Source organism: Ananas comosus, linkage group 10 (genome assembly GCF_001540865.1).
Source record: "Ananas comosus cultivar F153 linkage group 10, ASM154086v1, whole genome shotgun sequence".
In the NCBI taxonomy this organism is placed as follows: Eukaryota; Viridiplantae; Streptophyta; class Magnoliopsida; order Poales; family Bromeliaceae; genus Ananas; species Ananas comosus.
The window spans coordinates 2,958,545-2,974,173 of record NC_033630.1 but is presented as its reverse complement, the minus strand read 5'-3'; the positions used below and the strand labels follow the sequence as shown (position 1 = coordinate 2,974,173).

At 31.3% G+C, this 15,629-nt stretch overlaps 2 protein-coding genes across 3 annotated transcripts; both read left to right on the top strand.

The window, feature by feature from the left end:
• On the top strand, window positions 1,579-9,753 carry LOC109716157 (anthocyanidin reductase ((2S)-flavan-3-ol-forming)-like). 2 transcript variants are annotated; one of them, XM_020241475.1, is made up of 5 exons: window positions 1,579-1,802; window positions 1,989-2,158; window positions 7,147-7,359; window positions 7,610-8,004; window positions 9,445-9,753. In XM_020241475.1, exons 1-5 carry the CDS (start codon window positions 1,733-1,735, stop codon window positions 9,587-9,589), a joined length of 993 nt encoding a protein of 330 aa, XP_020097064.1. In that variant the 5' UTR covers window positions 1,579-1,732; the 3' UTR covers window positions 9,590-9,753. The 2 variants fall into 2 exon arrangements, with proteins under 2 accessions (XP_020097064.1, XP_020097063.1); XM_020241474.1 differs by having other exon boundaries at window positions 1,581-1,827.
• LOC109716575 (transcription factor TRY) lies at window positions 12,134-15,046 on the top strand. Its single transcript, XM_020242102.1, has 3 exons — window positions 12,134-12,235; window positions 12,857-12,944; window positions 14,722-15,046. The coding sequence occupies exons 1-3, from the start codon at window positions 12,184-12,186 to the stop codon at window positions 14,852-14,854; spliced, it is 273 nt and encodes a 90-aa protein (XP_020097691.1). The 5' UTR covers window positions 12,134-12,183; the 3' UTR covers window positions 14,855-15,046.

The window sequence follows — 15,629 nt, the reverse complement described above, 5'->3', positions numbered from 1 at the left end:
ACGTTCCATTTTTAAATCTTTGGCTCTTGTTTTTATTGTACAAAACAAGGTCGAGCTCTTGACCCACCTACTTAATCCGACCGTGTCCAACTAATGTACATCGATAGTCCTCGTAGTATCCCAAAATTATAAATTAGTAATTATAATTTTATTTTTTATAATCTAGGTTTCGAAATTAGATATAATATTCTACACTTTATTCCGAAAGTCTAACTTATTTAATCCTGTTAACATTTCACAAGAGATATACAAATGTATATTAATTAGCATCATTTCATAAATGGACTTTTTTTTCGTATTTGGTTATCTCTTAATTTTTTTTTTCACAACTAGTCTCACAAAATTTATAATTATAAAATTGACTCTATTCCCGTCACGCAAGCATCATATAAACGTCATGTCAGCGACTGTGGAGAGTTAAGTTGAACACGGTAAATGATTCACGATATTTAAGTACGGTGAATTATTTATTTACCGTGTTTGGATGAGCTGAACAGTAGCCAACCCCATAATGCAAAAGAACTCAAATAGTATTGCAATATATTTTAACTTAAATATGGTGAATCATTTATCGTGTCTAAACTTGGCAAATGATTCATTGTGTTCAACTTATGTCATCCGGCTGCTGACGTGGCGCTTGTGTGGTGGGGATAGGACTAGTTTTGTAATTATAAATTTTGTGAAAAAAAATTATGATGAGGCCTTTCATAAAAAATTAATATATTTTCAATGCTTAGAAACTAATAAAAGTACATGACACGTTAAATTGTATATACATTTTACTCTTACACCCCGTTTGGCTCGGGTATAGTTTCTCTCTCTCTCTTTTTAATGTTAATCTGATGGGGTGATTTCCTATTAGGGATACGGGCAGGTTGGTTTTTGAATAATTTTAGTAAAACCTGAATAAAGAACTGACATCCAAAACTGTACCCGAACTCGACCGGATATAAAAATTCAAATCCGACAAAATTAAAAAGAAACTAAAACTCGTGCTTGCAATTTAAAAATCAAACTCGACTATTTAATAAACTAAATATAAAACTAAACCATTAATATATATTAATTATTAAAGTAAATGTCTAAGAAAGTTTATTATATATATAATAGGTTTTATACGTGTTTAGTTTCAAATTCAGGTTCGGATTGATTACAGACAAATGCCATAATCGAACTCGAATTTATCGAATTTTTGTTCCTTATGTTTATAACCGAAATCATATCCGTTTAGTACCAGTTAAACCTGCTCTGTTTATATACCATTTGGTTCGGAATTAAGTAAAAACTTATTATTACATGAATAGGGTTAAGTTCAGGGTTAAGGTGGGGTTAGAATAATTTTGTGTTTAGTTGAGAATTGGATTTAGTCCAGATATAGATAAAATAGTATTTGGTTGGAGAAGATGGGATAAGAATGATAGTGGATTATTATAAATAGAAAATAGTATTTGGTTGGGGTAGGGTGAGATTCCACCCCCAAATTAGATATTTGGAAATAACTTTGGGATTAAGAGATTATTCCATCCCTTGATCCCGAACCAAACAGTTGAGTCTTGGGTATCCCTAGCCATTGGCATTTCCTAGTACGTACGATCTTTTATAGCAACATTGCTGGCCGTGCACTACTCATCCTTTCTCTATTTTTCTATACAATCACAAAAACACATAAACAGAGAGAGAGAGAGAGAGAGAGAGAGAGAGAGAGAGATATGGAGGAGAGAATTAGCAAAGTATGTGTAACTGGAGCTTCTGGGTATATTGGATCGTGGCTTGTGAAGAAGCTGTTGGAAAAAGGCTACCAGGTTCATGCCACAATCAGAAACTTGGGTCCTCTCTCTCTCTCTCCCTCTACACTTAATTTTCATTTTTTTTTTACCATTATAATTACTTCTAATGAACTAATAGTTGAGAGTATTTTACCCTTTAGTCCAAAAGTTATTACACATTACATTTGATGATCATGAATATGATCTAAATTATTGCTGCAGGAGATAAGTCCAAGTGTGGGCTATTGAAGAACATTCCAGAATCAGAAGGAAGGCTCTCTCTGTTTGAGGCTGACATATATGACTCCAAATCTTTTGAACCAGCAATCAAAGGTTGTGATTTTGTTTTCCTTGTGGCCACTCCACTCCAGCACAGCCCCTGCAGCTCTCAGGTTGGTGGTGGATCTCCTAAACTTAATCTTTGTTTGAATAAGTACTAATTATGTTGTGTTATGTAGTCGGAAAAGTTTTCGGCTTGAAATGAAAATCAAAATAATTGCCATTTCAGTGTCTGGGGATGGATTTTTTGAGAGAAAAAGGAAGCATTCTATCTGTTTCGTTTATTTTTTAGAAATAAACTTAGTTGAAAATGTGAATCAACTAGAATTCAAATTTGTGACTTCGGATATCAATCACCAAACTTTTTGCCACTTATATTAGGGGCGATCGGTTCATGCTAAAAAACAGTTTAGATTATGCTGAAGTTTTTTTTTTTTTTCTTTTTTTGTAAGATATCAATGTTTTGAAGGGCATAGTAACAGAATTAGTTTTAAACCACTCTGTTGATCCAAGCTGGGATCTTGGCTTGTTAAGAAGCTCCTACAGAGAGGTTGCATCCTTGCCTCCTTGGTGCCACTTTTAGACACTTAGGGGGTGTTTATTTTTTCAAAAATATTTTAAAAAATATTTTTTTGGCTAAAAAAAAGTAACTTCCATTCTTTTAGTTGATGGAAAAGGCAATTTTTTTTAATTTTTTTCCCTCATATTCTACAAAAAAAACTAGCATTTTTACTTTCAAATTTTTTATTATAAAAAAAAACCAGTAAAAGAGAGTGTTTTTCAGTAAAAGAGAGTGTCTTTCGAGAAACCAAACACTCCTTTAGATCTCTCTCTCTCTCTTTTCTCACTTTTCATCCATCCTTGCACTCGTTAATGTGACTTTCAATTACTCTCTTATTTCTCGCTATTCGTGCATCTTTGTACGTACTGGTATAACTTTCATTCAATCATTCATTACATCGCATACTTTAAATTCTAATTACTCAATTTATAAGTTTATTCAGATGGAAGTTGTAGATCTTGGGTTAGAAACATATGTCCCTCTGTTTTGTATTCCGCAAGTTATTCTATAGGGTAGTGTTTGGTTGGGGAACAAGGGGGGGGGAATAAGCCCTTGTTCCCTCTTTGTTCCCAAACGCAATATTTGTTGCCCGGGAACAGTGTTTCTAGGATTTTAAGAACAAGCCGGTATAAGGCTGAAATTACTGTTCCACCTTTTTACTGGAACAAGCTTGTTCCTTGATGAGAACAAGATTAATTAAAATCTAAATTTAATTTTCATGATAGTAAATTATTAATTAATCTAATTAATATATTTAAATTATTATTTATTACTTTAATAATTAAGTAATTAATTAACTTATTATTTGTAATTAATTAATAATAATTAGATAATTATAATAATTAATTTATTAGTGATAATTAATTATTAATAATTAATAATTATATTTATCATTATTTATTAATAATTACTATCCTTAATAATTAGATAATCGATTGTATTAATAATTTATTATTTATAATTAGTTATTAATAATTATTAATTAGACAATCGCTATTATTATTAATTTATTATTTATAATTAATTAATGATAATTAATAATAATTATTATTATTTATTAATAATTATTAATAATTATTATCCTTAATAATTTAGATAATCGATATTATTATTAATTTATTATTTATAATTAATTATTAATAACTAGATAATAATTATATTAATTTATTACTCCTAATTTATTATTAATAAATATTAATAATAATTATAATAATTAGATAATCAATGTTATTATTAATAAAAATTAGATAATCGATATTATTATTAATTTATTATTAATAATTAATTAATAATAATAATAATTAATAATTATTTTTTATTAATAATTATCAATTATTATTATAATTAATTAGGTATTCAATATTATTAATTTATTATTTATAATTAAATATTAATAATTAAATTATTATTTATTTTTAAGTAATATTTTGATGTTAATTAATTACATAATACAAATTTAATTTCAAATTATAACTCTTATTCCTCTTGTTCCAATCTAATCATCCAAACACTATTTATCTTATACCTAGGAACAACCCAACTTTTATTCAAACGCAAAATTGGTCTAGTTCCTGCTTATACCTAAACTTGTACCTATCCCTGGAACTAGCAATTCTTACTTATACCCGAACCAAACGCAGCCAAGTATAGAAGATTGATTCCCTGGACGCATGAGGGAAATTGAAGTATGATGGATTTGGGTCGGGCTTTGACCCATTCTTTAAGAAAATTAAGGCCCGACCCAGGCCCAAGCCCAATGCTTGTACTTGTTGGGCTTTATTATTTAGGGCCACTTCAAATGGCACATAAATATTTGTGTAGTACAAAACTGAAATAGGGTTAATCGCTGTTTACTATATCTTGCTTTACGAATTTTTTCCACTTTTTGTACTGTACTATTTTTTATTTTTTAAAGGCACCACTAAACAGGCTTTTTTAATCCCTACACTATAAATAATAAATCTATAAATTTTATATAAAAATTATTTTAAAAAATACTAGAAATTTGTACTCCACTTTTTGTATTATTATAAAAATTATTAATAATAAATCTACTTTTTGTACTATGATTTTAGGAAAAACTTCAAAAACCTCCCGTGGTTTCGCACTTTCTCACTTTAGTACTCTTTGGTTTAAAGTGTATCAATTTGCCCTCCTGTGGTTTTATTTTTATCTTTTCGACATCTTTTTCCTTAATATATTCGTTAAATTATGTACAAAAAACTTCAGATACCCATCTAGATTTATCGAATATTACTTTAGTACCCTTTAATTTTAACTTTGTCACTGATTTAAGAAAAAATAATAATAAAATTGATACTAAAAAGAGAAAAACGAAACCACAGGAGGGCAAATTGATACACTTTAAACCACAGGGTACTGAAGTGAGAAAGTGCGAAACCACAGGAGGGTTTTTGAAGTTTTCCCATGATTTTATTTGTATAGTTAAAAGTAGCAAAACGTATATTGAACTCATTTTGACATAAAAATAATAAAATGTATACTATTCAACCAACCACCACTCAACGATATGCAATTAGAATGATAATGGTCCTCTAGAGTTGAGTGGGCGGATAGCCGATAGTATCAAGCTCTTGGTGCTACCAAGTTTTCTGTCGTTAGATCTATCTTTTTGATCATTTCCATCCGTTAGATCATACTATTCAACCAACCACCACTCAACCCTAAAGGGACCACTATTATGTTAATCGCACGTCATTTCATTCAAGGGCCGAAAATCTAATAGCACTAATGACTTGGTGCTATTAATAGTATTCCAGCCAAATTCTATATGGATCATACTATTAGTAGCGTTAATGACTATATAGAATTTGGCTGGAATATTATTAATAGCACCAAGTCATTGGTGCTATTAGATTTTCGGCTCTTGGATGAAATAATGTGTGGTTAATGTGTGGTTAGAATGATGGTGGTCTTCTAGGATTGAATTGGTGGTTTGTTGAATAGTATGATCTAACGGATGGAAATGATCAAAAAAATAAATCTAACGGTAGAAAATTCGGTAGCACCAAGAGCTTGGATATATATATATATGTGTGTGTAGAGCTACTATGCTATCGGAAGCATAGAGAATCTAATGCTTCCAACTTTTTTACCATTGGATAAAAAATTATATGATTCAGATGATTACGGTCCCCCCAGAGTTGAGTAGTACCCTAGGGTTGAGTGGTCCTCACAGGGTAATAGTATTAATCCAAATGTTAGAAATGATTAAAGGGGTTGATTTAAGGGCCAAAAAATTGAAAGCACCAGATCCTCTATACTTTCCATAGCATAGTAGCTCTCTCTCTCTCTCTCTCTCTCTCTCTCTCTCTCTCTCTCTCTCTCTCTCTCTCTATATATATATATATATATATAGAGCTAGTCTCCTATACCATCTATAGTACCGGGGCTCCGGAACTATAGTCTTGTTTTCGATCTGAGGGTGTTCAAATCAACGATCTATACCGTTAAAACTGATCTAGGGTATTTAAAATTTTTAGAAATAAAATTTTATATTTTTTCGACATAGTTTACTTTATGATCAAACCATTTCAAAATTGTCAATTTTCAATGGCTACTATAGCGAGTTTGGAGTTTAACGGTGTAGAAGAATCTAAATTTCTTCAAATTTTGATAGAAAATATTTTAAACTATCTAGATTAAGGTTAACATTCTTGATCTTGAATTTAAAAGTCCTATGCTCAAATTTTAAAAATTATTCAATTTCCACCGTCTATTTTGACATAATTTATTTACTAAGTAAACGATATCTAAAAATATTAAAATTTTATTCCTAAGAATTTCATATACCCTAGATCATATTTAACGGTATGGATCGTTAATTTGAATATACTAAGATCGAAAACAAAACTATAGTACCGGAGCTCCAGTACTGTAGATAGTATAGTAACCTAATTCTATATATATATATATGGTTAGTTGGTAATTAATTAATGTATTGGCAGTATTGCGCTTTCCCGTGGGCTCCGCATATACCAAATAGTTCCCAAATGAGATTAAAATCCCAAAGGTAAATTGATAAGTCATCTCATTCAATATATATATCTCCTAATCAATAGTACACTTGATTAGTAAGATGATTTTTCCCTCTTTTTGTGGTCTCAACTTTTTTACATATATCTGATAAATAGCATTTGGGTTAGCAATTTCGGATACGGCCAATGTATAATATATTTGACCCAAATGTGACGCAAAAATAGTGTGAAAAAGAAAAAGAATTTACACAATACAACATATTTAACAAGAAAACCTATTTACTAACACAATTATTATAAAAAAAAATTATTTTGCTAAATATTAATGTTATATATAAGCATTTAGACATAATTTTCAAGTAAAGAGAGGCATAAAAACCAAAAACACAATCCAATCCAAAAATGCCACCAATAATAGCTAAGCCTAGCATTTTCCTTACTGCCAAAGTAAAATTCCTTATATTTAGGGTTTGTAATTAATTAAGCATAGCATTAATATAATAAATTCGTAAAAATTATTTAATTAAATTGACTTATACAGTATAAAGACACCACAGAAGCTGCGGTTGATGCGATCCACACAATCCTACGGTTGTGCGACGAATCGGGTTCGGTGAAGCGGGTCATCTACACGGGCTCAGTCACGGCCGCTTCCCCCTTGAAAGAAGATGGCACCGGATTCAACAACTTCATCGACGAGTCATGCTGGACTCCGCTCGATGTCTCGTACGCTCACTCCGAGGATCACGAGAAGGTATTTTTCCTAAATTATTTTTTAGTAGTTAGTAGTTGAGCTCTATCATAAACACTTCTATAAATCTCACATGTCTGTGTTGAACACGCGTGCGTATCTGAGTCGGACTTGTGTCCAATACGGGCAAGCCATGAAGATGTGTTGGCAAAATAGATATTATTTCTAATATAAGTATTGAAAAAAATGAATAGTTGAATGGTGCTTTTGAAAAAAAATGAAAGGGTACAATGTAAGAAGTGAAAATTTTCAGGCCTACGTATCTTCGAAAACCCTTTCGGAAAAGGCCGTGCTAAGCTACAACGACGACAGACGATCAAAAGGGTCGAAACTGGAGGTGGTGAGCCTAGCATGCGGCCTCGTCGGCGGCGGCGACACGATCCTTCCGTATACGCCGTTGAGCGTACGCGTCATCGTCGCGCCGCTGACGGGCGAGGAGATTTGCCACAGGCAACTGATGTTCCTGCAGGCATTGCTAGGCTCGGTTCCGTTGATTCACATTGATGATGTCTGTGAGGCCCACATTTTCTGCATGGAGAGGCCTTCTATTGCTGGTAGGTTCCTTTGTGCTGCAGGTTACCCTGCAATGCAAGAGTGTGTGGACTACTTTGTGAAGGAGTTTCCGGGGATCAAATTGATCATTAAAGAGTAAGTTCGATTAACTTGAATCCTAATTTAGATGTAATTTTCTTTGGAATAGATGATACTTTAGTCCCTAAAGTTTTTAAGTTAGAACTTAGAAGCCAATTTTTATGGTTCTATAGTTCAAGAAAGGGCCCCTATAACTTAGTTCTCCGGTTTCAGTAAGCATGGCATGTTTTGGCATGTTTTATATGTGGCTCAATAGATGAGTGATATTGGCATAACCACCTCAAAATTCAGCCTAAGCGCTACTTATGAGTCTGCATTTCTATGTGACTGCTGATCAATTTAATCAAAGTATGAAAAATGGAGCTACTAATTTATTGCCACAGTATGTGACTGCATTTAATCAAAGTATGTGACTGCATTTCTATGAGCTAATAATTTAATCAAAGTATGTGACTGCATTTCTATGAGCTTGGAAGTTACTATTTTGCACACAAAATACAAAACTTATATAATAATTAGAGTCCGGCTGTTGTACTATTGATAGTATGGAGGCCTTCGTGTTATCAAATTATTTTTAATAATACAGCTTTCAAATCGACGATCGGCTCCGTTAGACTTGATCTACACTATTGAAAGTATTTGAAAAATAAATTTTATAATTTTTTATCAGACGAGTAATTTAAAAATGAACGACTAAAAATAAAATTCTCATAAAAAATGATGATAAAAGACTTGAATTTAAAATAAAAAATAATGATCTAACTTTAAATAGTGAAAAAAAAAATTCTATAAAAATTTTATTAGATTTGAATTGTTTTACACCGTCAAATTCGCAAACACATCACACCGATCATTAAAATCATCAATTTTGAGATCTGTTGATCGCTAGCCAAATAATGTCGAAAAATTATAAAATTTATTTTCCTAATACTTTCTATAGTATAAATTAAGTTTAACGGAGCCGATCGTCAATTTGAAAACCGGCATCATTAAAAACAATTTGGTAGTATGAAGGTCTCCGTACTACCGATAGCTCTAGTAATTATGTCTCTCTTCCTCTAATTTTAAAACTTTTATGTACTACGTCCAGAATTTCGAGCCATTACTAATGCATATCCTTTTATGTAAATAAGAATATACTATAAAATTAAATAAATTAATTATTTTCTCAAAATGCAAAAAGTAAGGAATATTCTCCTTTTTCCCAATCATTTTTCTTTCTAAAATAAGCAGTTACAATATTTTCATAGTTTATCCAATATCATAACATGTTTTCTAACAAATATACGATAGATGGAAGGGGGTAATTAAAAGTGACAGCAACTTTTACAGTTAAGAAGATAATATATATAAACATTTTTAAAATTTAGAAGGGTAAAACTATCATAATTGCGACAACTTTTGCATGATTTTCTGTGTTTTAACCTTTATTTTTTAATTTAGTTTTATTATAGTTAATCTTTTTTTTTTTTTTTTTGCCATGATTTGTAATTTTAGGGTCGAAGGAGAGGGAGCAAGAGTGGAGCCTAAATCACAAAAACTCGTGGATTTGGGGTTCAGATATCGCTACAGCGTGGAGGAAATATTAAACGAAAGCGTGAGATGCGCCCGGAAGATGGGGAGTCTTAAGAAAATGGACTAGGAGATGATCGTACACATTCATTTTATGAACATTCATGAATCTGTTTATGTTAGAAAATTGTCTACGGAAAATGATTGTGATTTGTGTTTATGTTGCAGTGTAGACGCATTATGTGTGGATGTTGTTCTCTTTTTCTTTTATTGAGCGAAAAGTTGTTTGTTATCTATTTAGGTTTTTTTTTTAATTAATCATCAAAAGTGTATGTTTAGCAACAAAAAAATAAAAATAAAAAATTGTGTTGAATATAATATTAGAAATAGCATTTTTGGATAACTTAAGCTTTTGAAAAAAAAAAAATTAAATATAATATTATAGTAGAAGATCTTGCATTCAAGTATTGTTAAGCTTTTTGCCTCGTTTAATCTTCTCTCTCATTTAATTCAGTTATGCCTCATACACAAGGAGAGTATTGAATATAAACATTAAAAATATCGTTTTCTCATGACTTAAATTTTTCGAGATTATTTAACTACTTGGAAGTAATTTTTCTTCACTATTTTGATAATAAAATCGGCCATCAAACCAGATGAGGAAGCGATTCACAATATTAAAAGTTCAACCCGATGAAACCGATAAATAAAAATACTAGAATATACATATTTCCTCTTAGGGGTGCTTGCTTTTTCAAAAAAGCGCGAAAAACTATTTTTTGCGGAAAAAACACACTATTCTATAATTTTTTACTTTTTGGATAAAAAGATCAAAAATAAAACACAATGTTTCCATCAAATCTGAAAAAAAAAAAAGGTTTCAGAATCACTATTTTTCTTAGTAATAAAAAAAATTCAGAATAACTATTACTTTCTCTTTAGGAATCATCAAATGCACAGAAAATATAATTTGCCAACCACAAAACTTTTTTTTTTAGAATATTTTTTCGAAAATCAAACATTTTCTTAGTTACAGCAATTTTTTTTAGGAGTCAAATGGACAGAGAATATTTTTTGAACTAAAAAACTAATTTTTGTGTATTTTTTGAAAAACCAAAATATCTTTTTCAGTAACAGAGATATATGATTAGCTGATTAGTTTAGTTTTAAAAATCGGTTTTGTAAGCTCGACTGCCCCCATCAACCAGTCGTCACTAGTTTTTCTAACACTTCGGCCGGTGGACTGTGGAACCCAGTTGAATTGGGCGGTTAGGTCTGGTTCTCTTAACATTAGATTTTTTTTTTTTTTTCCGCTATCTGTAACGCTCCAATAGTCTCACGTCGGATGAAAAAGTGATTCTGATTAGATTATATAAGGCCTCACACGCTAGTAATAATAACTAGATTTAAACATTTTAGGCCGGTAGTTTGGCCCAATGAATTATTATTGTTAGCAGGCCGAATAGTTATAATTGGTTTTAGAGTCGAATACCAGCCTGACGCTATTAGATAGAATCGAGTTGAGAAAGTACTAACACGTAATGCAATCTTCCCACAATCCCATTTTTTATTGCTAGCAGGTCAGATCGGGCCGGGCGGTTATACTTTCACCGATAAGCAGATTTTTTATTACTGTCAGGTCGGGCCAGGGCGGTTACACTTTCACTGATAAGCTGATAAGTTTTGCAGGATTTTACCAATCTCGAAAATAATTAAGTGCTGGTGCTGTAAGCAGAAGCGAGAAGGACAGACGAATTAAGTAGGATGGAAACCCCCAACAAGTGAAGGTACAAATAACTATAAAAGACGAGGCACCTCTCACAAGGAACTCTGATTTGTTGTAATCTTATGTCCAAATGTACCCAGGCATGCATGGTTTGCTTTCAACTGATTGATATATATAGAGGTGCAAAAAGTTTTTTTTTTTAAAAAAAATAATAATAATAAGAATTACAATATATAAAAAATATATTTTAGATTAATATAAAATAAAAATATAGAAAATTTATCTGAATTATAGATTATTTTGAATTGACTATTCAATTTTTCAAAATTTTAATCTTGCTATCCAACATTTCAATTTGTTTGATTTGAACCAATCAGTGGCACTTTGACTTCAAAATTTAAGCTAATCATTTTCATAATTTATAGTCTAAAAAGATAAATAATATATTTAAATTTTAAAATTAAAGTGTTATCGATTGACTTAAATCAAATAAATTAAAAGATTGACTACTAAAATATGAATTTAAAAGGACGGATAGCCAACTCAAAATAGTTCACAGACGAGATAAGATATGTACATTTTAACCTTAATATAATAATTATATATTAAAAAAATTATATTTTAATAAATATGTAGATATTTAATTAAGTATTATAAATTTTATACAAAATAACTGTTATAAAGAAAATTTTTTTTTATATATATAAAAAAATATATTGGGACAAAGAACTTCTTTGCGCTGCCCTAAGAAAGAAAGAAAGCAAGCAAGCAAGCAAGCAAGCAAGCAAGCAAAGTTGGCAACTACTCGTCAGCTGGATTTCTACTTGCCTTCTCCTCACCTGCCGTTCTTCACTTCGCCCAACGCAACGTCCCAAACTTCGCACTTTAAATTCTCAACAACATTCTCTTTCATTTTCCAACATCCAACTTGTTTTCCCCCTCTCACTCTCTTTCTCTTTCTCTCTCTCTCTCTCTCTCTCTTTTGTGGTGATATTGAGATGAATAAACTCCAAAGGAAGAAACCCAAGCGCGCAGGTTACGATTCCGAAGGTACGGCACACTTCGGAATCTTTTCACGACCGTAGAGTATAGTATTGTTTGATAAAATATTATTTATTTATTTGGTTGAATTATGAAAAATTTGTTTATAAATGATTGTGTTTTTTTTTTTTTCTCTCTCTCTAATTTTTAAAAATCTGTATGCTTATTTTAGCTATAGATTTTTCTTTGTGGGGTAATCTTCTGCTTTTCAAGCTCGCAAGCTCATTTCAGCTGTAGATTTTTTTCCATGGGATGCTGAAGTCTAAAATTTCTATAGAGAAAATTTTAACAAAAAAAAACTTATTTTTACGGTGCAGAAACTTCAACAAAGTCAAACATATCGTACATATTTATTTATTTATTTTTTGAGAAAAAAGGTAATATGCTGTTCGTTTTATTCATTGGATTGATGAATTAGACTACAGAGATGGATGAGGCAGTGAGAGCCTCTGTTAAAAAAAAAAAAAAAAAAAGATTGATGAATTAGACTACAGAGATGGATGAGGCAGTGAGAGCCTCTGTTAAAAAAAAAAAAAAAAAAAAAGAAGGCGGTAAATATTATTAGGATGCATAAGTAATCGTTGGTTCATATCTAATTGGGCTTTGAACTTGTTTATTGATGTGAAGCAGAGGTTAGTAGCATCGAGTGGGAGATCATCAACATGACCGAGCAAGAAGAAGACCTCATTTATAGATTGTACCGGCTGGTCGGCGACAGGTAATTAAATGCTCTGTAAAGGTGTCTTCGGAAGCTACTGATGTGTTGATATACTGATATACGAAGGCACAAATTACTTATTGGTTAATATACAAATAAGGGGTACCAGAAATATTATTTAGCGTGAAATTAGGTGGGCCATGGGAGTTTTAGTTTAGTAGTACTAGTTAACTGTTATATTAACATTTCACTTCTTTATTAAGGTGCTGTTTAACTTATTAAGTATGAGATTTCACTTCTTTATTAAGGTGCTGTTTAACTTATTAAGTATGAGATTTTTCTTGTGCGACTGAAAGTGAGAAATTTGATTTAATGTCCTATATTTATCATTTGGTAGAATAACATATTTTATTTATAAGTTGATTTATTTTATTCTAACAAATTAATGAAAATATAGAATATGGTATAACTTTTAATCACACTCCTTATCTATCAGATATTATAAATTATCTAAATAAACTAAAAAATTTATATACTGAACAAAATATTCATGCATTCGAATAGGACTAAGCGCTTAGTGAAGGGCTCTAATTTGTTCTATGTTAGTTAAATGCCAAAGGCTCTTTTCAGCCGTGTAAGGCAAGGATGTCAAGGGTCGAATTCAGGGCAGGTTTTTAAAAACCCAAACCCGAACTTGCCTACCAAATCCGAAATCCGAATTCAAACACAAATTCGATAGATTTTAAAAATTCATATCGAAATCTGAACTTGACCAAAAATTCAAAATCCAAAACCGCAGACCTGAACCAGAAACAATTATTTCCCGTTACCATATTTCAGAATATATTACATTAAATTTAAATTTTTAAAACATAAATTCAAATATACATATCCGAATCCAAATCCATCTGATTTTCGTTCTTTAAATCCGTATCTAAAACTATATCTGTTTGGCAACAAATAAATTCACTCAGTTCGAATTTGAATTTGAATAAAATTTCGTCCATTGACATTCTAGTGCTAGGCCCATTGCCCCAATTATACATAAACCATTCTAGGCATATTCTGAAGAGATCCTTAAAAAATAAATGTTGATACCTTATGCCCTTTTTAACTTTAGTTTGGCCCTTTAACAAAGTAAATATATGTTTTTGGCCCCAGTATATATTTCCCCCAAATAAAAATTCTACAAACTAATATGAAACACATTTGACCAATCCTGTTGGTATTTAAATTAAGCCTATTTGTGACCAATTGCCACAAATGCACACATGACACAACATGGTCGAATGGCCACATTTTTATAAATGGATATGTAACATTGCCATTGTCATGGTGGGTCCTTAGATAATTACCACAAACACAATTACATTGAATGATACTATGGAATTGCTATTAATGCCCTACAATCCATTTACCAGTAATGTTATGCTCACTTATATCTTTTACTACTTTCTTATTGTACGTAACGTCGATGATGTAATTTATGAGAAAGATAATTATAACGATAATGTAAAATAATAGGTCGGAAAATAGGGTGCCTCCCTCTCGTAATCAATTTTTTTTTTTTTTAGAAACAAAGGTAGCATACTATCCGCTTCGTTTATTTTTTTTAGAAATAAATTTGGCTGGAAATATGATGTGAATCAACTAGAATTCGAACTTAGGACTTCAGGTCCCAACTATAAAGCCCTTTGCTACTTGCGCTAGGGCCACTCAGTACGTAACCAAAATCGTTGCACAAATTTGTGATCTTATTAAGAAAAACTAAATTCATGTTTCTGTGTAATTTCTCGAAAATGCTAAGAAAAACTAATTTTACGGCGGTTTTTTGCAGGTGGGCTCTGATCGCGGGCCGGATTCCGGGCCGGAAACCGGAAGAGATCGAAAGGTTTTGGATTATGAGGCATGGTGAAGGGTTTGCTGAGAGGAGAAGTAATGGCAAAGTAACTAAAAGAGGAGGACACTAGTTAATTTAGGTTGAAGATGATTGAGTACTGCTTTAGTGTAGTTTTTCATCTTGTTTCTAGTTTGACATTTGTTTCTAATCTGACAATGTAAATGCGTTTTAGCTAGGTATGTATTTAGCAGTGTGTCTAAAACTCTCCCTCCACTTAGATATTTACATCTCTAACCATTTTTCTCGAGATTAGGAGTCTAAAGAGTTCGAATTCAAAACCTCATATTCTGATACCACATGAAACGACCATTTATCTCACAAAAAAAAAAATTACGTGCCAACAAAAAACAGTTCTTGCATGAAACTTAAGCCGACAAAAAACAGTATCTTTATATTCTAAATTCAACAGTTCATGCATTTTAAGTTTTCCTTCTAGCACATACAAATTCTATAACAAGGATAAATTAGAACACTTGGCTACATGATTAAATCTTGGATTTTACCATGAATGTGTTATATAGATATACTTTCTCAGGTAATTAATTTGCTACTTTGAGAAGCAAAAGCAAAAGTACATGGGTCACAGATGAGAGAAACTGTTGCCTACACCTGGTCCACCATTAATGGACTGTCGAGTAATCTGTCCTTAATTCCATCTCTACTTCTCATCCCAACCACTCTTTAAAAAATAATTCTAAATTCAAACACTCCTTATATATAGAAATTCCGACTATAACTTGCTGCTAAAGTTTCAAATAAGAGTTTCTGATTTTATATTTCAAATGCTCATTTTAGCTTTATAACATAGTAAAAACTCAGATTTTATTTTCCAAGTAAGTATTTGG